The sequence below is a fragment of the Balaenoptera borealis genome, assembly GCF_965194805.1.
Source record: "Balaenoptera borealis genome assembly, chromosome: 1".
In the NCBI taxonomy this organism is placed as follows: Eukaryota; Metazoa; Chordata; class Mammalia; order Artiodactyla; family Balaenopteridae; genus Balaenoptera; species Balaenoptera borealis.
The window spans coordinates 165,857,288-165,883,281 of record NC_138860.1 but is presented as its reverse complement, the minus strand read 5'-3'; the positions used below and the strand labels follow the sequence as shown (position 1 = coordinate 165,883,281).

The window sequence follows — 25,994 nt, the reverse complement described above, 5'->3', positions numbered from 1 at the left end:
TGGCTATTGTAAATAGAGCTGCAGTGAACATTGTGGTACTTGACTCTTTTTGAATTATGGTTTTCTCAGGGTATATGCCCAGTAGTGGGATTGCTGGGTTGTATGGTAGTTCTATTTTTAGTTTTTAAGGAACCTCCATTCTGTTTTCCATAGTGGCTGTGTCAATTTACATTCCCACCAACAGTGCAAGAGGTATCCCTTTTCTCTACACCCTCTCCAGCATTTATTGTTTGTAGATTTTTTGTTGATGGCCATTCTGACCGGTGTGAGGTGATCCCTCATTGTAATTTTGATTTGCATTTCTGTAATGATTAGTGATGTTGAGCATCCTTTCATGTGTTTGTTGGCAATCTGTATATCTTCTTTGGAGAAATATCTCTTTAGGTCTTCTGCCCATTTTTGGATTGGGTTGTTTGTTTTTTTGATATTGAGGTTCATAAGCTGCTTGTAAATTTTGGAGATTAATCCTTTGTCAGTTGCTTCATTTGCAAATATTTTTGTCCATTCTTAGGGTTGTCTTTTCATCTAGTTTATAGTTTCCTTTGCTGTGCAAAAGCTTTTAAGTTTTGTTAGGTCCCATTTATTTATTTTTGTTTTTATTTCCATTTCTCTAGGAAGTGGGTCAAAAAAGATCTTGCTGTGATTTATGTCATAGAGTGTTCTGCCTATGGTTTCCTCTAAGCATTTTATAGTGTCTGGCCTTACATTCAGGTCTTTCCATGTTAAGTTTATTTTATTCCATGTTAAGTTTATTTTTGTGTATGGTGTTAGGGAGTGTTCTAATTTCATTCTTTTACATGTAGCTGTCCAGTTTTCCCAGCACCACTTATTGAAGAGGCTGTCTTTTCTCTATTGTATATTCTTACCTCCTTTATCAAAAATAAGGTGACAGGGGGCTTCTCAGGTGGCGCAGTGGTTGAGAATCTGCCTGCCAATGCAGGGGACACGGGTTCGAGCCCTGGTCTGGGAAGATCCCACATGCCGCGGAGCAACTAGGCCCGTGAGCCACAACTACTGAGCCTGCGCGTCTGGAGCCTGTGCTCCGCAACAAGAGAGGCTGCGATAGTGAGAGGCCCACGCATCGTGATGAAGAGTGGCCCCCGCTTGCCGCAACTAGAGAAAGCCCTCGCACAGAAACGAAGACCCAACACAGCGAAAAATAAATAAATAAAAATAAATAAATTTATAAAGAAAAATAATAAATAAATAAATAAATAATAAATAAAAGTTTGCTTAAAAAAATAAATAAATAAGGTGACCATATGTGCGGGAGTTTATCTCTGGGCTTTCTATCCTGTTCCATTGATCTATATTTCTGTTTTTTTGCCAGTACTGTACTGTCTTGATTACTGTAGCTTTGTAGTATAGTCTGAAGTCCAGGAGCCTGATTCCTCCAGCTCCATTTTTCTTTCTCAAGATTGCTTTGGCTATTTGGGGTCTTTTGTGTTTCCATACAAATCGTGAAATTTTTTGTTCTAGTTCTGTGAAAAATACCATTGGTAGTTCGATGGGGATTGCATTGAATCTGTAGATTGCTTTGGGTAGTATAGTCATTTTCACACTGTTGATTCTTCTAATCCAAGAACATGGTATATCTCTCCATGTGTTTGTATCATCTTTAATTTCTTTCATCAGTGTGTTATAGTTTTCTGCATACAGGTCTTTTGTCTCCTTAGGTAGGTTTATACCTAGGTATTTTATTCTTTTTGTTGCAATGGTAAATGGGAGTGTTTCCATAATTTCTCTTTCACATTTTTCATCATTAGTATATAGGAATGCAAGAGATTTCTGTGCATTAATTTTGTATCCTGCTACTTTACCAAATTCATTGATTAGCTCTAGTAGTTTTCTGGTAGCATCTTTAGGATTTGAGACTTGTTTTTTTTTTTTTTTTTTTTTTCTTTGTTTGAGACTTGTTTTTAAAGCTTGTTAGGGCAGCTCTAGGGTTGGCTTTACTTTAGAATTAGTTTAGCCCTACTTTTATTTCATTTTTTAAAAATATTTATTTATTTATATTTTTGGCTGCACCAGGTCTTAGTTGCAGCACACGCGATCTTTGTTGACGCCTGCGGGGTGTTTAGTTGCAGCTTGCAGGATCGTTTAGTTGTGGCATGCGGGATCTAGTTCCTTGACCAGGGATCGAACCCTGGCCCCCTGCATTGGGAGTGTGGAGTCTTAACCACTGGACCACCAGGGAAGTCCCCCTAGCCCTACTTTTAATGTGTGACTTTTCAGAGGTCTCCATTGATTCTCCCAGTTGTTTGACAAGGTCTCTTTTTCTTTTTTGAAAATAGACTTTAATTTTTAGAGCATGTTTTAAGTTCACAGCAAAACTGAGCAGAATGTACAGAGTTCCCATATGTTCCCTTACATCACAGAAGCATAACCTTCCCCATTGTCTCATGTGTGGTTTACTGTTCAGGCAAAGGATTTCTAGTTCTCTTTCAGTGGGTCTTTGTCTTTTCTTTGGTAATCTGTCCTGCAAATACCAGCTCCTTTAGCTTTCTCAGTCTGTTGTCTCCCCAGTTTATTGAGACTGGTGTTCTTTACTTGAGTTTTCCCTCTCTATACTGGAACTCGCTAAATGTTCCCAGGCAGAAAGCCTAGGACAGTCACCTCATTAGTTCGTTTTCTCAGAGATCAGTCTTGTGTTGATTGTTGTCCATACTTTGAATACATTTGTTTTATATATTTTGTCAAGCTTTTTATTCACAACAGGAGGATTATTCTGCTATCAGTACTGTGCCACAGCTGGAAGTAGAGTTTTATGACAGTGGATTGTAGCTAGTGCCTAATTTACAATTTCTTTGTTCTAAATCATTTAAAAAATTTTTTAATTTTATTTTTTGTTTTATTTTTGTCTGCGTTGGGTCTTCGTTGCTGCGCGCGGGCTTTTCTCTAGTTGCGGCGAGCGGGGGCTACTCTTCGTTGCGGTGCGTGGGCTTCTCATGCGGCGGCTTCTCCTTGTGGAGCATGGGCTCTAGGCATGCGGGCTTCGATAGTTGTGGCACTCGGGTTCAGTAGTTGTGGCTCGCAGTCTCTAGAGCACAAGCTCAGTAGTTGTGGCGCACAGGCTTAGTTGTTCCTCGGCATGTAGGATCTTCCCAGACCAGGGCTCAAACCCGTGTCCCCTGTCTTGGCAGGGGGATTCTTAACCACTGAACCACCAGGGAAGCCCTGTTCTAAATCATTTTGGATATAACTCACAAATAGTTCTGTAGATAATTGCCCTAAGGACTTTCCTAGGCCTATTTAGCTTCGTATGTTTTTCTGGCATGATGCAGTTATACTGTGTGAACTACACTCAGCAATATTCCTGTAGGTAGGGCTCAGGAGATCTTTTCCGAAAAGGGCCAAATAGTAAACATTTAAGGTCTGTTGGGTGTAGTCAGAAAATATGGTCTCCTGTGTATTCTTCTCTTCCTCCTCTTCCTCCCTCCCCCTCCCCTCTCTTTTGTCTTCTTTCTTCTACTCTCTCAAAAATGTAGTAACTATTTTTAGCTCAGGGGCCATCCCTTGATCAAGGGTTGTAGTTTACCAACCCCTACTATAAAATTTGTCAAGTAGGACTTTTTCTTTCTTTGTTTAAATCTCTGTTGACCATTGTCACAGGTAATATGTGCCAGTAGAATTGGTGTATCTTGTGTTTAATGAGTTCATGAGAGTAACAGCGTGGAATTGTTATAAGTTTACTAATGCCATTGACGGGGGAAAAGTGCAAGTTACTATGTTTCTACAGTTTTAAAGCCCTTAAAAATGATTATTTTAATGTTGCGTTTTTTTTCCTGGTTAAAAGGGATAAAAAATTAAGTTCAGGACTGGAACAGATCCTTGTTTATCTGTAAATATATTACAGAAGTTTTAGAATTAGCAGGAATAGCAGGAATGTTGTAGAACTGTGGTTTGGGAGGCAGTTGGAACTGTCTCTCCATACCTCTGTGGCATTGTGCTTCTGCAACTATTAGCATAAATTACTTTCGCTTTTGTTTTGTTAAAATTTCATTGTTTTCTACTTATAGAATAAATATGTTCTCTGAAATGCTATAAAAACATATAAACATTTTACTCCATTAAAATGTATAATATTCTTTTGTAGTGATATGCTTCACTTTTAATAGACCCTGGACAATTTTTAGGTACATGCTGAATATATCCGTTTATAGATGTCTCTGATCTTCTTGATCATTGCTTTCAGAGCACTGTAAATGTCAGTGAGTAAAGTCTTTTGTATTTATTTCACTTGTCCTCATAGTGAAGAAGAAGTAATTAATGTGTTTTATTTTATAATGTGTGTTAAATTATATTTTAGCTTTAATAGTGTACAAGTGGACTATTGAAATTAGTAAAACGTAACTGATTTCTGTTAGAGGTGTTTCAAGTGTTCACATTTGTTAATCACCTTTTAGTAAGTTATAAAATCAAGTTGTTCTAAGTATTTCACCGGTTTCAAACTGTTTTTTCCCCACTGTGGGAACAAATAAAAGCAAAATTAGTGAAAGTAAGTTCTGTGAATCTCACTTATGAGTCTCATCTCTCCTCATTGAATGTATAGAATGAACAATGGCACACTTTAATAGTATGCCACAGTAACAACACGTATTTAAATGAAAACAAGAAAAGAGCTGTAATCTTTAGTCATGACTCCCTGACAAAACTAATTCATCTTCATTAGTACTTAACATGGGTTGTTTGTGAACTGTCATAAATGGTTCATCTCTGGTGTGGTAGAGCATTCAGTGGGTCATCTTTGTTGGTATAACATTCAAAGGGATGGTTGACCACTTGGGGTTTTGTGGAAGAAATTCAGCCATCTGATAAGAGATTGGACTTGATGAATCTGAAGATCGCTGTTCAGCCTCTGAAGTACAGTGATTTATTACCTGCAGTTTATTTATGGCTGGTTCATAAAAAACTAGAGCCTGTTACTCAAAGTGGTAGGGCATCAGCAGTATTAGCGTCACCTGGGAGTATGTTAGAAGTCAGGTCCTTGGCTGCCACCCTTGACCTACTGAACCAGAATCTTTAGAAGTGGAGCTCAGGAATCCATTTCTAAGCTCACCAAGAGATTCTGTTATCCAGTAATCGTTGAGAAGCATTGTTTAGTTCAGTGATCCTCAAGCATTACTGTGCATCAGAAGCAAAATCATCTTAGGGGTGCTTGTTTTTGTTTTGTTTAAGACATTTTTAAAAATTGAGATAAAATTGACATATAACATTGTATTAGTTTTAGGTATACAACACAATGATTTGCTATATGTATATATTGCAAAATGATTACCATAATACATTTAGTTAACATCCATTACCACTGTTTTTTTAAAATTTTGAAACACTGTTAGAAATATATTTTACATTGAGACCTACTTGTGTATGTGTGTGTGTGTGTGTGTGTGTGTGTGTGTGTGTGTGTGTACAGGTGTTTTGTAGCATTACTTGTTGTCACTCTGAATTATGTTCTTTGTTTTCCATTCTAGCCTATTTAAAAAAAAACAAATCATGGCCCTGGCTCACTAATGGGTTGGTACTTGGAGTTTGAAAGAACACTGGATTGTTGTGTTTCAGTTATTGTCCCATTTTCATGAAAAGTTTTCTGTTGGTTATTGGCCTATTAGTAGCTAAGATTCTTTTTCAGCTTAGGATCATAATTAGGAATTACCATTCTTCTTGTTACTGTAAATTGTGCCTCATTGAGAATGAGAATCTGTCATTAAGGGAAGAAGCTAGAGTGGCTATTGAGGAGCATCTAGTAGTTTCAGACAAAGACAGCTTGATTCAGCTCTTGATGAAATTGCATGCTTACCAAGAGTCAGTTGTTCCCAAACCTGTTTATTCGAGTAGTACTTGTCATTGTAATTAAATAATTTTTATTGTACCATTTTGACACTAATGAAATTTCCTCTGAAAAGTAAATTGTGGTTTCTGTGAATAATTTTAATGCTTTAGAAAGACTTAGTAGGTAAAGTCAGTGAAAAGGTGGAGGGGCAAGTGTCTTTATTTTCTCATTCCATTTTAAAAAAATATTTATTATTTATTTATTTAATTTATCTTTGGCTACATGGGGTCTTAGTTGCAGCACATGGGCTCTTCACTGCAGCACGTGGGCTTCTCTCTAGTTGTGGCATGCAGGTTTTCTCTTCTCTAGTTGTGGCGTGTGGGATCCAGGGCATGTGGGCTCTGTAGTTGTGGCGTGTGGGTTCCAGACCACGTGGGCTCTGTAGTTTGTGGCATGCAGGCTATCTCTAGTTGAGGCGCATGAGCACAGTAGTTGTGGCGTGAGGGCTTAGTTGCCCCATGGGCACGTGGGATCTTTGTTCCCTGACCAGGAATCAAACCTGTGTCCCCTGCATTGTAAGGCGGATTCTTTACCACTGGGCCACCAGGGAAGTCCCTCATGCCATTTTAAAGAAACCAAAGTTGCAATCATGAAGATTGCATTATGGCTGTGATTTGTTCAAGAAAGAACTCAAATTAGCATACCCATTTCCAAAGTCTTGATTGATCATCATTGATTGGCCAAGGTGCTTTTTTATATATTCCAAGTAAAAACAAATGTTTAAGGCATGTACGTTTCATTTTTAAGATTCCTGACTTTATTGGTCAATGATTGACCAATGTGCTTTTTTATATATTCCAAGTAAAAATAAATGTTTAAGGCATGTACATTGCATTTTTAAGATTCCTGACTTTATTGGACTTTTAACTGGTGACTGCATTCCTGATCTTATAGTTTAAAGAGGCTTTTATTATTTAGGAGATTGTATTTTATTGAAAATAAAAATAAATCATCTCTTAGAAACAAAATGCAGATTTAAGTTTTTATTTAAGATGAACCAAGATTACCTCATTTTTATGCTTATTATTTGTTTTGCATTCTTTGGAGTTAGTGTGGTTTTTTTTTTCTTTTGATCCTTTGTTTCTTTATATAAGAGAGAAAAACAGTGTCAGAGAATTGTTAAAGAACCATAACTTCTGAAGTTAAAATTATAATTCATATTAGTTTAGTTCTGAAAATTATCCTTTGATTAAAACAAAAATGTATGGAAGTAATTGAGTAATATATTGGCAATGAAAGTAACTAACAGCCCTTTCATAATGTTCATCTATGTGGGTTCCTTAGTTGGTGGTTGTACCTTAAAATGAAATGATTCTTGGGTATAGTATATAAATATCAGTATGCCACTAAAGCAAGGACTGAGCAAAAGGAGGACAAGGAGTAAAAGTTGATTTGACATCATGAAGTTTATTTTCATTATCAGACACAAATATTGTACTTAAATTGCTTAAAATAACTTTCATTCTCCTTTTACAAAACCTAACAACCTACCTGCATTTAACCCATGTGCTCCTTTCATTCTTTCACAAAGGAAAATTATGTATTGATCACATGCCCTGTTGCACAAAGATTTTCCCTCTGAACTTACTAGTTATTCCCTCTTTTTTTTAATTAATTTTTTTATTGGAGAATAGCTGATTTACAATGTTGTGTTAGTTTCTGCTGTACAGCAAAGTGAGTCAATTATACATACACATATATCCACTCTGTTTTAGATTCTATTCCCATAGTTATTCCTTCTTTATTGAATCATTCCCATGAGTATACTGTAAGCTGTAATATTCTCCATCTTTAGAAGAACAATCTCACCAAAAAAAAGAAAAAAAAAAACCAAAAATACAAAGTCAGGAAAACTTTTCACTCCAGATTTTAGTCCAGTTTCTGTTCATTTTCTTTAATTTAGAGCAAAACTCCTCTAAAGAGTTGTTTGTACTTAAGTTTCCCCAGTTCTCTCCTCTCAGTCTCTTTATGGGATCACCCCACTCCAGCTTTTGTGTACCCATTTTTTCACTGATATAGCTCTTGTCAAGGAATAAGTTCATTTCAACTTTCCCAATATTAATAATCAATCTTCAGTCTTCATTTTATGTGTTATCTCAACAACATTCATTATGGTTGGCCACTTCTTTCTTATTGAAATATTTTCTTCACTTTGCTTCTATAACATCACCCACCTAATTTTCCTCCTACCTCATTGGCTGTTCCATTTTAGCCTCTTTCTCTGATTCCTTCCTTTCTACAGATTTCTAAAAGTTGAAGTGTCTCAGGACTCTCAGCTCTCTTCCATCAGTAGTAAGTACAGTCACTAGGTGATCTTAACTAGTCCCGTGAACTTCATTGATGACTCCCAAATTTATATGTCATTTCTTGGCAAGAGTCTCCTCTTTAACTCTTTAATACGTCCAATTGCCTTCTTGATATCTCCATTTGAAGGTTTAATAAGGTTCTCAAAATTAATGGGTCCAAACCAAACTATTCATTCTACCCCTCTCAGTCTGTTACTCTCTTAGTGTTTACATCTCAAGAAATGGCACCCTGTTGTGCTCTTTTTGACTTCTTTTATATTCAGCTTCTCATATACCAAGAAATGCCTCTACTTTCAATTTATACCAAGTCTGACTACTCTTTCTCACATCCACCATTACTATCCTGGTCTTAGCCACCAGTTTTCCCTTGGATTATTGCATTAGCCTCCTATGTGGTGTTCTTCCTTCCCTTCTTCACTCCCTGTAACATTTAACAACCTTAAAGTACTCCTGCAGAAGCTGGGGTGTTCCTTGTAAAACGTAAATCACGGAATTCCTCTTTGGGATCTTTTTTGTGGTTTGCAGATTCCTAATATATCTGTTCTCTGGCTTTTTCTCTTTTGTCATTTTTAAGCACTCTTCCTCACGCTTGTTCCCTTCCAGCCCTATATTCCTTGCTTTTCCTCAAACATACCAAGCCTGTTCACAGTGTCTAAACACTAGCAAGGAATCTTCTGTGAGAAATTTGCTTTCAAGTGTTTCATTATCTACTGTGATCCGCAAATATAATTTTAGTGTTGCATTTTTTCTGTAGATGTAGGCTTTGAGAAACAGAAGCTATTTCTTTTATTTGGGCCACAAGAATGAGTACAATTCTGTTCCAGTTAATTATATATATTAATATAACTAACATAATTTAATCTCATAAGATTTTATGCAGCCTACAGATTTATTGTGTGATAACTAGCAAAATTGCAAATTCAAATTAGATGCTTTGTTAGAAATTGCCATCTCTGAAAAAGCTTGAGTACATTCTCAAATAAGGATAAAAAAATTTTTTTCAATAGACAATAGATGCATGTGCTTCAAAACTCAAAATACCGAAGGATATGCTTTGAAGAGTTAGTGTTTCTGTCTTATAGCCACCTGATTCTGGTGTCACAGAAAATCAGTGGAAGGTATTTTAATGTATAAACAATTGTACATACACATAAATTATAAAACATACAGCAGTGGTAGGATAGCATATATATGTATATTCTTCCTCACTCAGATATTTTTACTAATTGACCCTGAGAACTCGTATAAAGTTGCCTCATTCTTTTTAACAGCTATATGATATTCCATTATAGGTATGTACTGTAATTAATTGAGCCTCACTGTTGAACAGATAGGCTGTTTCCAGTCTTTGCTGCTTATACATGTTCTTTTTCATAGATCTTTTGAGAAATATCTGTAGGATAAATTCTTAGAAGTTGAATTGCTGGATCAAGAGGTATGTGTATTTAAAGTATCATACATATTGCCTGGTTGCTCTTTTTTACGACTGTACCATTTTATACTTCCTCTAATAGTATTCTACTACAGGGATTGGCAGACTTTTTTTTCTGTTAAGGGCCACATAGTAAATATTAATATTTTAGGCTTTTCAGCTCACATACGGTCTATGCCACATTCTTCTTTGTATACTTTTCTGGCCTCAGGTCATAGTCTGGCAGCTTTGGCCAGTAGCATAGCTGCCAGGCTGTTATCAAAACCTTTTGTCTTTATCAGCCTGCTGTATGAACATGGTATCTAATTGCATTATTAATTTGCATTTAACTTATGAGCAAAGTTCAACCTTAGTGTTTCCTTTCCTGTGAAATGTTTGTTCAGATCCTTTGCTTTTACAAATGTATTTGGTTGTTGGTATCTTTATTGAACTATGAGTCTTAATCTTTATCCATTAGGGAAATGACCTTTCATGATATAAAGTGCAGTAAAATGTTTTCAACAACTTTGTCTTTAATCTTTTGGTTTGGATTATGTTTTCTTTAGGAATTTTTTATAGTCACATTTGGTCTTTTATTCTTTTATTCAGTAAATCGATCTTTTATTCTAGGTTTTGTGTCATTCTTAGGTTTTTCCCCTAAAAATAATTCTTCCATGGTTTTTGTAATACTAGTGTTTTATTTTCTATGTCTAAACCTTAAATACATCTGGAAGTTATTTTGGTATGAGTTAGGGATCCAGTTTTTTCAGGTGGTTACCTTTTTTCCCAGTACCATATCCCGAATTAAAACATAGAGATTTTGGAAGTTGCTTGTAATATTACTTTTTAGTTGACTTCTTATATACTATAGAACTTAGATTAAACTGTTGATCACACGAAATGCGTATTTCATTCATGAAACAGTTACTGAGCATATGCTGTGTGGTCAGGTAGTAAGGATAAACTGTTGTAAAGAGGAGGTTCTAACCCTGACCTTTAGTTGCTTACAGTCTGGCAAATTTATTACACTATATGTATGTGTGTGTTTTAGCACCCTGCTTCTTTATTTATATTTTCTCCCTAACCTTCTATTATTATGAAAATTTTCAAGTAGAACAATTGGAAGAACAGTATAGTGAATATCTATAGTTTTGTGCATGGTCTCTCATCCCTCCCTGCTTTTCTCTCTGTAATATATATATACTATGTGAAAGTAAGTTGTAGAAATTCGTAAGATTTTAGCATCTTTGTTTGAATTAATTACTTAGTTAAGTGAAAATGGTGATTTTCTAATTTTATTATTTCCTCCATTTGTCTGTGGTTCGCTGAGGAGAGGGAATCATAGCTATCTTTTTCATCTAGCATAGTACTTATCACAGAGTGATTTCCTAATAAATATGTGCTGAATGAATGAGTGAGTACTTTAGGCTGTGGGATGTTATTGAAAGATTTCAAGTGAAGGTATAATGTAGAATGATTAATGGTGTAGAAAGATAATTCTGATGTCTTTATGGAGGAGGGCAACTTGAAGAAAGCTTTCATTTGGACCCTGTATCAGTTAGGACTTGATTATAAGTAATCCAACTCAAATCAAATCAGCTTGAACAAAAAGAGGAATTTATCCTGGATCATGGAACCCAGGGAATAATTTGAAGATCCAGCCACTCAAAGGGTTCATCTGGGCTTCAGGAACAAATAAAAGCAAGGCTGTCGTTGCCACTAATATTTTTAGTCTTTGCTTCACTCTGTGTTTTTACCAGTTCTAGTTTGTCTGCTCATGGACCAGTTAAATATGGTTTCAGGGCAGGATTTGTAAGAATATGGTTGCCTCCTAGATATCATGTGGATTGAGTTAGTACACTGTCAACAGGAAGAGATGTGGAGTGTTGGAATGGTACCAAGTGGAGGAGATGGATTTGAGAGAGAGTTTAATTAATACAGTTTGCAGAATTTGTCCAAGGGGAAGGAGAATTGGAGTGATTCTCTTTTTTATCTTGATCAAATTGCTGACTTGGTGATGCTGTTAATTAAATGACGGGAAAACAAGAAAGTATGCTTGGAACGGGAACATGATGAATTTGGTTTTAGAGGTGCTAAGTTAAAGGTCCCTAGGGGACCTATAGAAGCTAATTGAATATAGATATCTGAAGTTGGGAAGAAAGGTCTAAGCTAAAACGCTTAGGAAGTCAACAGCAAAAGTCAAGGCTATAGTGGTGAATAAAATAGTCTGAGTGTATAAAATGAGATAAGAATTGGAATATTGAGCACATAAAGCAGAGGAAGAGACGTATAAAATAAATTAATAGGACAATTATAAAATTAGGGAACAATACAAAAAAACCAAAGGTATTTTATCTAGGAGGGATATGCCACATAAGGACTGAAAAAATAATTGGACTTGACCATGAGGAAATCGTTGATGATCTTAATGAGAGAAGTTCCGATGCGAAGTTGGGAACCAGATTGCATTAAGTTCAAAGGATTAATGATTGGGAGATGAAGTAGAAACAAACCAATGTAAACTTTTTCCCTAGGAGTTTGTGAAAGAAAGGTGAATTAGGTCAGGAAAAAGAAATACAGGGCTGGGGTTTTTTTGTTTGTTTTATTTTGGAATGGAAGAAACTTTAGCATGTAGTTTTGAACAGTAAACAGTTTTTAATATATATTCTGGCTTGGATAAATTTTATTTTTATGTTTAAATATTTACCATTATAAACATTAACTGCTGTAAGTGTTTACTAGAGTTAGTGCAGAGAAATTAGGACTCTGAGGTCAGAGATCTGGGTTCTAATCTCAGCTCCCTAGAGTGGTCTCTATGATAACTATAATTATCACTTTTATATTCCCTTCTATGTGTCAGTCACTGTGTTATTAGGCCCTTTTTACATACTGTCATTAAACCTCACCACAAATTAATCTCCAAGGTGAGTATTACACTGTTTTACAGATAAAGAAGCCTGAGAGTTTACTTCTCAGGATCACATAGATTTTCAGTTAATCATGCTATGATTCCAACACAGATATGTCTAATTCTGAAGTTGGTGCTCTTTTTTTCTATATTGCATTGACTTTCTTTCTAACCTGAAATAGTTTCTCAAGTTTTACGTCCCTATTTCCTTATCTGTCAGATAGGGATATTTTATCTGTCACACCTATATCAAAGTGCTAATTGAATACCACAGTATTATTATCTATATTTTGTTTGAAAAGGAAAAATATATATTTGGTTAAATGCCAGACAGACCTTATAAATATGGTCATCTTTAGCACTATCATTTGTCTAAACAGTATTTTACTTTTTAAGGTGGTGGTATCATGGATACAGAAATGTCTGAAGATATAGACCACAACTTAACTCCTACCCTTGACAGCATGTCTTATGGAATGCCGAATCAAACAGGATCTGAAAATTCATTGCTGGATGAAGATGATTATTTTTTGAACTCTGGGGATCTTGCAGGAATTCCAGTCGTTGGTAGTGACAATGAGGATGAACAGGATTTTAGTTCAAAGGACAATCTTGTTTCTTCAATTCATACTGATGATAGCTTGGAAGTAGAGAGAAGAGTCACACAGCATGAATCAGACAATGAAAATGAAATACAGATTCAAAATAAATTAAAAAAAGACTTTCCTAAACAATTTGATCAGGTTTCTGTCTTTAAATCAATACGGAAAGATTTTAGTCTAGTAAGAGAAAACAGCAAAGAGACTTTTTCTGGAAAGGAGAAAAATAGTGACCTAACTTATCTTGAACGTGAAAAACGGTTGGATAAACCCCATAAAGAGTTGGATTCAAGGTTGAAAAGCAGTTTTTTTGATAAAGCAGGTAATAATTGTTGGAATAGAGCCATAAAACACAATAAATAACAACGTACTGATAATAATACAGCTTTTATTACTTCTGATGCTAAGCAAAGTATGAACAGTTAAATTCATTGTAAGCTTGTCATTTTTCTTTTATCCTTGTTCTTTGCAGAGTGACTGAATTTCTCCCAGTAACTATTGGTAATGGTAAAAATGGTTGAAAAGTAGCTCTAAACCTCATTTCTCCCTCCCCTGGTTGCAATATTTTGATGAGAAGGCAAGATACTCGAATCACCTGTTCATTTTCTTTGGTTGAACATTGGAACCTGAAGTTGGATTTAACTTCTTTGTGCTGTAAGCACTAATTCAAACTGCTGTCCCACCAATTAGTCCAAATTAGGGAGGGTTTTTCTTTTTGATAACATTTCTATTTTATGTTTTAGAAGTTTCTTGAGACTCCTCTTGAGCTTCTTTGCCCAGTGTACCCTATACTTAGCTTCAGTTCCATTATTGAATATATACATTTTCTTATTTCTGTGCCTCTCTTTCCTCCTGCTATTCCATTTGCCTGAATGTCGTTTTCTCTCTTTGTATATATGCCTGTAAAAGTGCTTCTTATCCAGCAACACCTGACTCATAAACCTCTTCTACCCTATGGTCATCCCTAACCTCTCTACATCAAGAATGTTTGTTTCCTTATCTATATTTCCATAGCATTTTGTTTATGCCTCATTATTTATAGTACTTATCACATGGTATTATAGCTCTATTTGTTTTGCCTTATATGCTAGTGTAGGAGTTTATTGAGGGCCAGATTGTATCTTATTCATCTTTGTGTTCTTGGGGCCTAACCTGGTGTAGTGAAAATAGTAATATTTCAATAAATGTTCAATAGGTGTGAAAGAAAGCTTGGTAGAATATACCAATCCTTATATTTCTTTTGACAGTGCTAGGAAAACTGTGATTGAAAGAACAAATCAGTATTGTTAAAAATAACAACTAATTTAAGTATCCATTATGTACAAGACTGTACAAGGGTATACTGTATTTTTCAGTATATATTATTCAATATGTTTTTTCAATATCCCTATGAGGGATAAATTATAAGGGTACTTGTCTTCAAGGAACATAGTGTCTAATAGCAGAAGGGACAAGACAAGTCAAGTAGCAGAAGTGTCAACGACCAGTTGAATAGCATACAACTTAATTTATAATTAAAGACAGTACTAGAAGAGTTTGTTATAAGACAGTATAATAAAATTTCTTTCAAATAACTGAAACTGTTTTAGGTATTCTTAGGAGAGAGATGATTTTTAACTCAGTGGACAAGGGCAGGTTTTATAGAGGAGAGGTGAATTTTGAACTGAGCTGAGTCTGGAAGACTGTATGAAGATAAGGATAGAGGGGACTTGGAATGATATAAGCAGAAATGGGGAAGAACAAACATAAGTAATTTTCAGAACATAGTGAATAAAGTAACCACTTTATTTAGGTTTGAACAAGGAAATAGCATGAGGCAAGGCTAAAAGTTAGATGGGGCCAGATTGTTTGTTTTGAGTGAAACTACCTTTTGGGTATTTTTTGGTACCCATTTCACTCTAATGAGCGTCTTCGTTGGAAAAGAGAGGTGATTATCAAATGATAGCTTTTTAGGTCACTCTTTGTAAGATTTGTTATTCATATACATGTGTTTGTTTTGTTTTGTTTTGTTTTTCTTTCAATAGCTAATCAAGTTGAAGAAACATTACATACCCATTTACCACAAACCCCAGAAACAAACTTTAGGGTAAGTTTTCAGTGTGTATGTAGATTGCTGTAACTGTGGCAAGTGTCAAAGTTTTCTTTATGTGATTTTCTAAACTGTAACTATATGTGTTAGGTAGAGCACTGATTTTATTTTTTTTAATTTCCTTTATTATTTTCGTAAGGACATCTTTGGAGATGTTCTCAGAAGCCTCTGCTCTTAGATTCTTTATTTGTATTTGATATTTAGACATATATCACATTTACTTGTAAGCATAGGGACTCTAATGAATGTCCGTAGAGTTCTTCATTTCCAGTGAGCTTTTCTTTGGGTGTTAAACCTGAAGAGGAATAATTTTAAAATCTGAATATTTATTAATCCTTTATATTGTGTTTTAGGATTCCAGCTATCCATTTGCCAATAAAGAATCCATTGGTTCGGAACTGGGGAATTCCTTTGCATCAAATATTAGAATTAAAGAAGAACCTTTGGATGATGAGTATGACAAAGCAATGGCACCACAGCAGGGACTACTAGACAAAATTAAAGATGAACCTGACAATGCTCAAGTAAACATTTCACCTTTTTTTCCCCCTTCTTTTTGTTCCACACATGAATTATTCATTCAAGAAAGGAAGTTCTTGATTAAGAAGTGAAGTGTGTTTTGTTGATGGGGTGAGAGGAGACGCTTAATGAAGGTTGAGGCAATTGAATTATCTTATAAGAATAATACTAAGGAATCAACCAGAGTTATAGGAAACTTTGTCCAAGTAGTAGTTAAGGCTTTTAATCCACATCGTTCCTTAATACCACTGTTCTGTGATTTTTACAGTTTCAGTGCAGGATTAGGGAAAGTGAGTCTTCAAGGATTTGAGATTGATACAGCAGACATGGCTAAAAGTTTATGGTGTGATTGAGTTTATATAAGGTAGTAAGCCTTTTGCAGTTGCTGCTAATGAAGTATAGGCTATGTATGGATTTAAGTGTTATTCAGGAGGGATTAATGGGATTAATTAATCCTTGGAAAAATTAATTGATTGAAGAGCCAGTTCATTAGATCAGTGGGTAGAAGATAAAGGAGGTTTTGATGCTTTGATGGGTGATATAGGATTCCAGTTTTGAGATCTGTGAGTAATAAGGGTAAGGATAGAGCTCTGTTATTTCAAGGTTGCTCTGGAAGTAAAAGTCATAAAGATTCTGTAAGTATGAATGCTGAAGTCAGTGAAGTTATCCATGCAATTAATGACATTGCAGTGGTTGGAACAGAATAAAGATGCTATAATCATTTTGGAACGTAGGAAAAGGACCAAGGGATGAATATGCAATAGCAGCAATTGTTTGAGGGTGTTCTGTGTTTTATACAGCTGGTATGAGTGCAGAGGCTGAGAAGTAAAGATAGCATCAATTAGCTATTTTTTTGAAATGACATTTGATGTGGAGAAAGCTTACCTCTCCATATCTTTCTTTTATCTTAGGGGGGTTGAGAATGTGAGACTTCTGTGGAAGAAGTTTTTTTCACTCAGATGTCTCTTAGCAGGGTTTCTCGGCACTATTGACATTTGGGGCCAGATAATTCTTTGTTGTGAGGGTCTGTCCTGTGCATTGTAGGATGTTTAGAAGCATCCTTGACCTCTACCTACTAGATGCCAGTAGTACCATGTCTCCAGACATTGCCAAATGTCCCCTGGGGGGCAAAATCCTCTGCTATTGAGAACCACTCTTTTAGAGTAAGGAAATGGAAGAATAGGTGATTTATAGATGTAGGTGATTTATGCGAGTCAGATTGATGCTTCAATTAAGTGAGAATGCCATGGTGCCCAGTAGAGGGTAGCTGTATAGGGTAGTGATGATAAAGCTGTAGAGTTGGATGGGTGTGAGTGTGGTATCTACAAAGATGGTAGAGAAGGAATATGAAAATACCTGAATAATGAAAGCATGTTAATAAAAGCAGGCAAAATGGAGGTCGTGGATATCTGAATTAGAGATAAGGAAGTGTCCTGGCACCTAGGGGAGGTTCATATGGCAGTGTATGCTTCAGAAGACTACTGCCATGTCTATACAGGGCAGATCTCCTGTCTTTTTTAAGTGCCCCAATCTGGACATGGGAAATCCATAAGAAATCATAATGCTGGCAGGGTACCAAAGACATCACTTTCTCCCTGTACATGACCCAGTGACACTTTCCTTGAGCTGAAAAGGCAGTTATAGCAAAGACCAAATACATTGTAGGAAGAGGGCATCAGGGAAGGTTATTTGTATTGGGTTGGCCAGAAGGTTCATTCAGGTTTTTCTGTAACGTCTTATGGAAAAACCTGAATGAACCTTTTGGCCAACCCAATATTACTGTTTTGAAAACAATCAGAGATTCCAGTGACTGGAGAATACCAACAGGGTGGAAGTGTCAGGACACAGAAACACCTACATTTTTATCGCTATTCAAAGTGTAATAATGTGTTATAAAATGCTGTATATGAAGTTTCATCATGATTTTGGGGAAGAACTTCCCTAAGGGCTCACCACCTGATTGACGGGACTCTTAAAAACCGAGCAGGAATCTGTGTAAGTCCTAGGCATAAGGTCCAGAAGCATTCTTTGCGCTGACCCCACAATAAGGCAGTTCCAGCATGTGAGTGAGTAAAGCTAGGTGTTCTCTGAGAAGTCCTTTCTGTTATCAGCTGCACCAATCCTGTGGGATCATACCTTTGATAACTCTTCTAGAAATACCTGACCTCATGTTAAACTATGGTTACCTGGTTCTTTCTTTTTTTTCCATCCCTTCCTTACCTTCTCTCTCCCCCTCCTCTCCCTTTCCCTCCTACTTCCTCTCCCCCCCTCCTATTTCCTCTCCCCTTCTCCCACCTCCTTCTTCATTGTCCTGTTCTTTTAGGTATTTCTCCTCAGTGACCATTGGAAATCTATATTCCTTGTTCAACACTGCCTAATGCTTTATCATTCTTATTCATTTCCCATAGACTGGAAAAAGGAGTTCCAACAAATTATTCTCTTAGACTCTGAAACAGTACTGTTAACCTAATGCTCATAAAATACTGATAGATTTAACAGCTGTGGTCAGTCTTTACTTTTGACCATCAGTTACTTGTAATAACTTTTCTCTTGGTGTAATAAGATCATAGCTTTAGCTTCTGGCACCTTGTCAAAACCTCCCTTGGCTTTTCTCTTTGCTTAACTTGTAGCTCTGCTTTCAACTCACTTCCTTATTCTCCTTTTTACACAGTTCATTTTGGTCTTAATTTTTTTACTTTCCCATATAAATCACTAAGATACTGAAATGTATGTTTATATATATATTTACTTCTTCCCAATTGGTCTTGATTATTTCTTCAGTTATAATTTTCTGGGTTTGCCAGTTGTCATCCTCCTGCCTCTGTTATTGGCGTAGCATCATTTGTCCTCCTGGTTACATTTCTTCATTCAAATCCTATTGCATGTTACTATAATACATTCTGTATATAATACTTACCGATACTTTTATGTGTACTATGTTGTTTCATCCTCCAGTATAAGAAGGCCAGAGTAGATGATATTAACTCTATTTTTAGGTGAGGGAACTGAGATTCATAGAAGTTAATAAGTTAGCTACTCAAGGCCATATGGCCAGGAAGGAGCCAATCAGGGGCCTTCATCAAGGCCTTATTATTATAGTCTACCAAACTTTTCTATAAGTAAAAGTTGTTTAAAAAAATGACTAGAGAAGTTTTTAAAATAAAAACTTTAAAGAGCCAGAGACGTCATTTTTTCTATTCCCCTTTTCTGTAGTTTCTGAAAGCTGGAAATTCAGTAAATATTACATTAAAATCATGATTTTTTTTCTTTTCTTTTTGCTCATAATAAAAGGAGAGCTAATCTATAATCTCTCATTGAAGTAAATGGATTAGAATGGGAAAGCAAATCAATTAATTGTCACAATAGTGAGTCATATAGTCTTGGAAAATAGAATGCAGTAATTAAATGTTAGGGCTTGTTTTTTTAGCCATGTGAAGTTAACTTGGTTATAGAAACTGGGTTCTTCATTTCTAAAATACTGTCTTGGGATACTGATACATACTTTATGGTAAATAAAGGGAAGGTAAAGATATTGGTAAAGGATTTTTTGGTTTTGTTTTGACACCTGTTTTTCTGTTTCTGAAAGCTTTTGGGTCATCAGATTTTCACTTCTCAAGTTATTAGTCATTGATTTTTTTATTAAATATTTGTAAAATTAATCATTGTTGGGAGGATACTAACAAACATGATTATGCCTTGAAGGCATTGTGGGGTGTACAAGCAGAGTACTTAAGATATATACTTACTTTACTATATTATATAAGTAATATGTACTTGAGGCTTAAGGAATGTATCAGAAGTTTGAAATAACTGTCACAGACAGTGAGAAAGAGAGCTGACTAGAGACCATGAAAGTATGCCCATGAATACTGATTTTTTTTCTGGAGTTTTCTGAGATTTAAAAAATTTTTTACTTGTAATATGCTTTAATATACTATATAATGTAGAAATGTTATGATGAATCAGTATTAGAAAATTTCTTAATATATGTAACTTCATCAACAGGTCAAATAAGACTAGATATATAGATAGATAGACAGATGCCAAAAGACATTTCATGTAATTCACTATGCATTTCTTATAATAGATACTCTCTTGATCAGGTAAGGAAATATCTACTTCTGATCAATAACAGTCATTGAATTTAAAAGTAAAATGATGGAAACCTTCTGTTAATAATAACTAAATGAACACAAATTACTGATGTCAGCATTATTATTTAACTCTTGTTGGATTTTCGACCCAATACATGTTAAAGAAATTAGAAGAAATAATGGAAAAGGGGAGACAAAATTATCATCATTTACTGGTAAGGATCTTTATTAGAAAATTAATAGAATTCATGAAAGTTTAGTGGAGTAGCTAGTTGAATTTTAGTTATATAAAACAGAGCAATATTTCTATAAATCAGTTGTTTCCCAGTTAGACAATATGATGAAAAGATACACTGTTTCCTACAGCAAAGCAACTAAAAGGTGCTTGTATCAGATAAAACAACTTGAATGAATGCAGAGACTTTTTTTTAATATATTAGTTATTCCTAAATTAAGATACAGTTTTGATACAATTATGAAAATATCAATGGTTTCTTATGTTTTGAAGAAAAATAAATAAGCACGCACACACACATTATGTTACATGTATGTTCTAAAAATTAGAGATGTGGTGAACTATTAAATGATTAAACATCTCACAATTATTTTCATTAGGATAGTGTGATATCATAAGAGTAGTCAGCCTGATAGTGATGCAGAATAGATTGCCATAAAAAAGATATTTTTAGAGGAAGTTGATATGTTAATGGTAAGTGGAAGGAATTCATCAGCTATTCAAAGAAAGGAAAAAAATGCTCATTATATATCAAAATAAATATCAATAAATCACAGATGGATTAAAGCAGGAGTTGGCAAATTATCTTTCAGCAGTGGGCCAAATCCAGCCTGCCCTCTTTGTTTCTGTTTTGTTTTTCTGCATACTGTTTTTATAGTTTTATTGGATCATTGCCACATTCATTCATTTACATATTATCTATGGGTACTTTTGCTCTACCAGGGCAGAGTTGAGTAGTTGTGATAGCATGGCCTGAAAAGTCAAAAATATTTAGTATCTGGCCCTTTGCAGATAAAGTTTGCTGACCTCTGGATTAAAGGACTGTATTATAAACAATGAAAACTTTCTTAGCATTTTATTGTGGAAGTAGAACTTTGTAAGAAATAGAAGGAATCGCAAAGGTAAAAACCGTCAATTTTTTGGCATAAAAATGGAAACTTAAGTATGTAAAATTTATCTCATAGTATATATTGAGGAAATGTTGATAACAGATGCTATCGGAGGTTAATCTTGTTACCTTATAATGCTTTTTTTATAAATGGATATTAAAAAAATTGGAAATTAAAACAAGAATGGGAAGAGACTTTTAAGTGGCTTTTATCACAAATTGCTAGAATAAATAAAATTAAGGTTTTAAAAAACAATCTGTCATTGTGCATCAAGAAGCTTTACTATGTACTTATTTACCTAGTAATTCCACTTTAAGATTCTTTCCTTAGGAGATAATCCTAAATATGAGTGTATGAGTATTCACAGAGATGTTCATCATGGCATTACCGATTAAAGCAAATGTGTGGAAACAAGTGAACCAACACTGGGTTGTGGTTATGTAATTTCAATGCCATAAAGGGCTATCAAATTGGAGACTGAGGCCAAGGGAAAAATTAGTAATACTGATCCTGTCTTATTTAAAGTTTTGGTATTTTGTTTATCATGGATTATGGCATTTTAAAAATATTACTGAGATTTTTGGTGCCTTAATTTGTGCCTGAGGCAAGTGCCTCACCTCACCCCAGTCTCATCCTTATGTAATCTGATATGTCTATTAAATAATATATATCAGTATTTCTTGAATTCCAGTAATGTACAGACACCTCTTATCACAAAAAAAGGGGGTATGTTGGAGTTGCCTGAGAGTTCCAAGAATAAGACGTCTTTCGGGGTTTTGCAAGTTTCAGTGTGATAAACAGTGAATTAAAATAAAAAGTTAAGTCTACCACTTAGGGGTTTCACAATGCAATAATATAATTGTAAAAGCTAACAACAGCACTAAAAACTTGTTGTATAACTCAGTTATTTGTGGTTATTCATGACTAAAAATATACTTAACATTCACTAAAAAAATTATTGAAATAAAAACTCAGACTTTTAAAATATTTTTTTAGAATTCTCAGACTGCCTGGAGTACCTTTACAGACCTCAGGGATTCTTGGACTCCAACCTTAGAAACACTGATATTTAGCCACTAGAAGTTATTTTGGAGTAATATGTGATAATATGCAAATGTTTAGTTGATTAACGTGACCAAAAAATCATTTTATAAGAATGCTATATTCAGTATAACTACAACTGTGTGAAGAAACACATACGGCAGGGGAAAAGACTGGAAAGAAATATAACAAAAGAGTAACAGTGGTTGTTTTGGGGTAATGGAAATATGATTAGAATTTTTTTCTCATTTCTACTTGTCTAAATTTTGTATAGTAAGTGTGTATTACTTTTATAATAGATAAACAGCAACTTAAAATACTGTAATAATATTAAGAATTAAAAAAATAATTTGTGAATATCTGGTAGTGCTATAGGCTAGATAGCTACTGTCATTTTTTACCTCAACTCTCAGCGTGTATAAACATGTTATACCCTTATTGTAATTATAGTTTGCTTGCTATTATTTCTTATTAATGTTAATGTAGTAAACATTTTCCACCCCTATATAGCCATAGTAAAATGTCTTGAATATCTGGATTTCTTTAGATACATTGTATTTATTTTTTTCTTTACATATTTATTTATTTTTCTTTTTAAAAGGAGTATAGTCATGGCCAACAGCAAAAAACTCAAGAAGGGGAACTGAAAATTAGTGCTGTGTTTTCAGTCAGTGGCAGTCCTCTTGGTAAGAAGCAGAACTGAATGAATGAATCATGTTTATTTATTCTGACCAGTATGAGTGAGAGGAAGTATCTACTTATATTAGTAAACTAGGCAGTTTAGAATGGCTTTAATTGTGTATTGCATAATTAGTGTTGGGTTTCAAGACTAGCTCTAGAAGAGAAAGAAAGGATGCCTACTTAAAATTCATGGTAAAAAGTAAAACTTTTTTGTTTTTCAATTTTTTTTTTTAAAGCTCCACAGTTGACTACTGGCTTTCAGCCTTCACTGGCATCATCTGGCATGAATAAAATGCTTCCTTCAGTTCCAGCCACAGCTGTTCGAGTTTCCTGTTCTGGTTGTAAAAAAATCCTCCAGAAGGGGCAAACTGCTTATCAGAGGAAAGGGTCTACTCAGCTATTCTGCTCTACACTGTGCCTCACTGGATATACAGTTCCACCTGCCCGCCCACCGCCTCCTCCCACTAAGAAAACTTGTTCAAGTTGCTCAAAGTATAGCAGAATTCTAAATTATTGTCTTTGCTTTCTTTCTTTCAAGATACTTTGTTCTTATCTGTATATTGTTTAATTTTCTACCTTTCTATGTTTTTTGAGAAATATCACATTGTTTACTACGAACATGTTGTTGCTGCTTTTAGTCTTTCTGGATGCTAGGTGCTCAGTTTTCTTTTAACTTTAAGTAATGTGCCTTTTATATAATAAGAGGTGCTTTTGAAATGTACTTTACCATCCTTGTTAGTTGAGATGCTTTATAAAACAAAAACTACACCATTTAGGGGTATTACATGACCACAATAGTTTATCTTGTAACTGTAGGCAATAGATGCTTAAATGCAACAAATATTTAATGTTTATGTAATGTTTTCTATTAGGTAGTTGGAATTCATTTAATACTTTTCATCTTAAATTTAATTGGATTCCAGTGTATGTATGTTTATTTTCTCAGTATCTCAGGTATCTCAGAGGTTGTATTTCAGTGTTTAACAACAAAAAATTATGACCTTAGATCCTAATAAAATCATCCTGATATATTTGAGGAATATGAACTAATTTTGGCTAATTTTGCAAAGTGGTCATTAGACACTGTTTAAATAAGTCAGAAAAAGATGAATAATGCTCTTGTTCTGAAATATTTTGGCTTCTATTATTAAGCTACTCAAACCATGATTTATTAGTTTCGGTATTTGTACTTAGAGTACCTCACATGGATGCTGCCCTTTCTCTGTCTAGAAAGGGAAAAGATGCTCCCTCTTCTGGTTCAGTTGGAAAAAATATAGAAAGAAACTTCTAAAAGAAATTTGAGTATGGTTAGAAGATTTCCTAGAAGTTATATTTGCACCCCTTTATGTTTCAAGTTTAATTTAGTAAAAATAGACTTCTGTTTGAATTATGAAACATGCTTTAAAAAAGAGTACTTATAGATGACATATCTAATTTCTATATTCCAGTATATTCATCATTTCTAAGATCAAATCAACTAGAAAATTATAATTTTTATAAGGTTTTTTGTTTTCCTATTTTGCTATGAAATAATTTCACGTAATAACTTCCTTTTATGTTTCTTTATTTAATTCTTACTTTAGCGATCAGCGCTTTCTAAAATTTCAGCAGTATTTCTCCTTTCCTAATAATAGTCATAGATACTTAGTGCAAAGATTTAACAGTGAATTTCAAAATGAACATAGGAAACTCATGGAAGTTTTAAAATGTGTGCCCTCTTTCTGTGTTTTTTAATTCTTGTCCATACATGTTGTTCTTCTCATCTAAATTTACTCTATCTCTTTGGTCTCTGGTGTTTGCCTCGCTTTATCTGGAGATGGTCATTTATACCTGCATGTCATATCTTAGCTCTGTCTGATCTTATGTAATTTAATTATTTTTAAGATTAAATTTTCTTCTTTTGTAATGTTTGGTCTTATCCATAAATTTTAACCTGTTGTTCTTTGACTTTTAACTGTTCTACCTCTTCATTCACTTACTCTGTTATCTTTCTTTTTTATCTCTTGTTCTTTTCCATTCTCCCCTTTCTGTTCTTCTTTCAGGTACTCCTTGCCTGCCTATCACCTCAGCTTTTCTTTTTCATTTTCTGTCTTTCTTAATTTCCCCCTCTTCTCTTCTTACAGAATACCTTTTTCTCTTGTTGCTCAGTTCTCAACCATTTATCAGTCTTGTTTTTCTTTGTATTCCATTTCATTTTCTGTACTACTCTTTCATCTCCTTTTCACCACTTTTCCTTTCCTTCCCTTTTTTCTCTCTTATTCACACAGTCATTACAACAGTTTGGGATAGTCTGGTTTATCTGATTATAAAATTATTGATTTGGATTGTGCCTTAAATATAAGGAAATTAGACTCAAAGAAGTTAAATGATTTGCTCAGTGTCACATAGCTGGGTAGTTCTGGCACATGCATTTTCCCCCCTAGATAGTCCATGTAGTCAAACAGGTTTAATTTGTAAGTCAGTCCCTATAAGAAGGATTTTTACTTTAATTTGAATAGGTGGAGATAGAAAAGATTTCCTTCCTGGTAACTACTGCTGTATTTGTAGACCACTAGAAATATAGTAGCAGCACTTAGGTTGAAAGAAACTCCTTAGCTGTTTGGAGTAACAATTTTATTTTTGTTAATCGTTTATTAACCAAATCTCTTAGCATCTTGAATTTAACCTAAACTCTGAATATGTTTTGGCTAATCATCATTTGATTTTTAGATTTCATTAGTAATAGGGACCTAACAATTTGTTTTAAAAAAATCAGTTTCAAATCCTACACTTTAAAAGAGGTAACTTGGAGGGTACTTTTGTTAATACTGTTAGAAAGATCAGTTTTCTTGATATAATGGCAGTAAGAGAGGTAACTGTTTCAGGATTGTCTGTACCATCTGAATTTTTACTATCTGAAATGAGATTGCTCCTTCTCATTCTGATAAGATGTAATCTGTTACAATAAAATGTAATTCAGTTGGATGTTAAGCATACTGAGAGTAGTGAGAAGTAGCTACTTTTATGATTCTATTGCCTTGATCCATGCTGTTCTCCAACTTTTATTTCCTTAGCCTTCTAGAAAACATCTATTTAAGGTCCAGCTAAAATATCACCATTTGGGTAGCTTTTCATGTCACATCTTATCTGAAATAATTGTTTCTTCATTTCTATTTCTGTAGTACATTTTATGTATAGAAATATGTTTTTCAAAATTATTTTACTTTTTTATATTAAGAATGCTTCTTTTATGGTATTTTATATATCATTTGTCTATTTGTCCCAGTATACTGTGAGCTCCTTGAGGGCTTGTACCATATCTTGACATAGGGTTGGGCTAGTCCCTGGCTCAAGGTAACTGCTCATTAAATACCCTTATAAATGAAATAGATTAAAACCCAATAAAAAG

At 34.5% G+C, this 25,994-nt stretch overlaps 1 protein-coding gene and 1 long non-coding RNA gene across 13 annotated transcripts in view; one reads left to right on the top strand and one right to left on the bottom strand.

The window, feature by feature from the left end:
- Nucleotides 1–25,994, bottom strand: part of LOC309614902 — a 166,989-nt gene that overhangs the window by 70,488 nt on the left and 70,507 nt on the right. The gene's annotated exons all lie outside the window — the stretch shown is intronic.
- ZMYM4 (zinc finger MYM-type containing 4) overlaps nucleotides 1–25,994 on the top strand; it is a gene marked incomplete at its 5' end in the record, with an annotated part of 178,656 nt that overhangs the window by 103,824 nt on the left and 48,838 nt on the right. For 8 of the 12 annotated variants that reach the window (XM_082362553.1, XM_082362560.1, XM_082362554.1 and 5 more), the window contains 5 exons: nucleotides 12,855–13,379; nucleotides 15,082–15,143; nucleotides 15,500–15,670; nucleotides 22,527–22,611; nucleotides 22,843–23,098. In XM_082362553.1, coding sequence (XP_082218679.1) covers nucleotides 12,855–13,379; nucleotides 15,082–15,143; nucleotides 15,500–15,670; nucleotides 22,527–22,611; nucleotides 22,843–23,098 — 1,099 coding nt within the window. Of the gene's footprint in view, nucleotides 1–9,516; nucleotides 9,575–12,854; nucleotides 13,380–15,081; nucleotides 15,144–15,499; nucleotides 15,671–19,914; nucleotides 19,975–22,526; nucleotides 22,612–22,842; nucleotides 23,099–25,994 lie in introns of all 12 variants that reach the window. The other 4 variants (XM_082362557.1, XM_082362558.1, XM_082362552.1 and 1 more) reach the window with 3 other exon arrangements.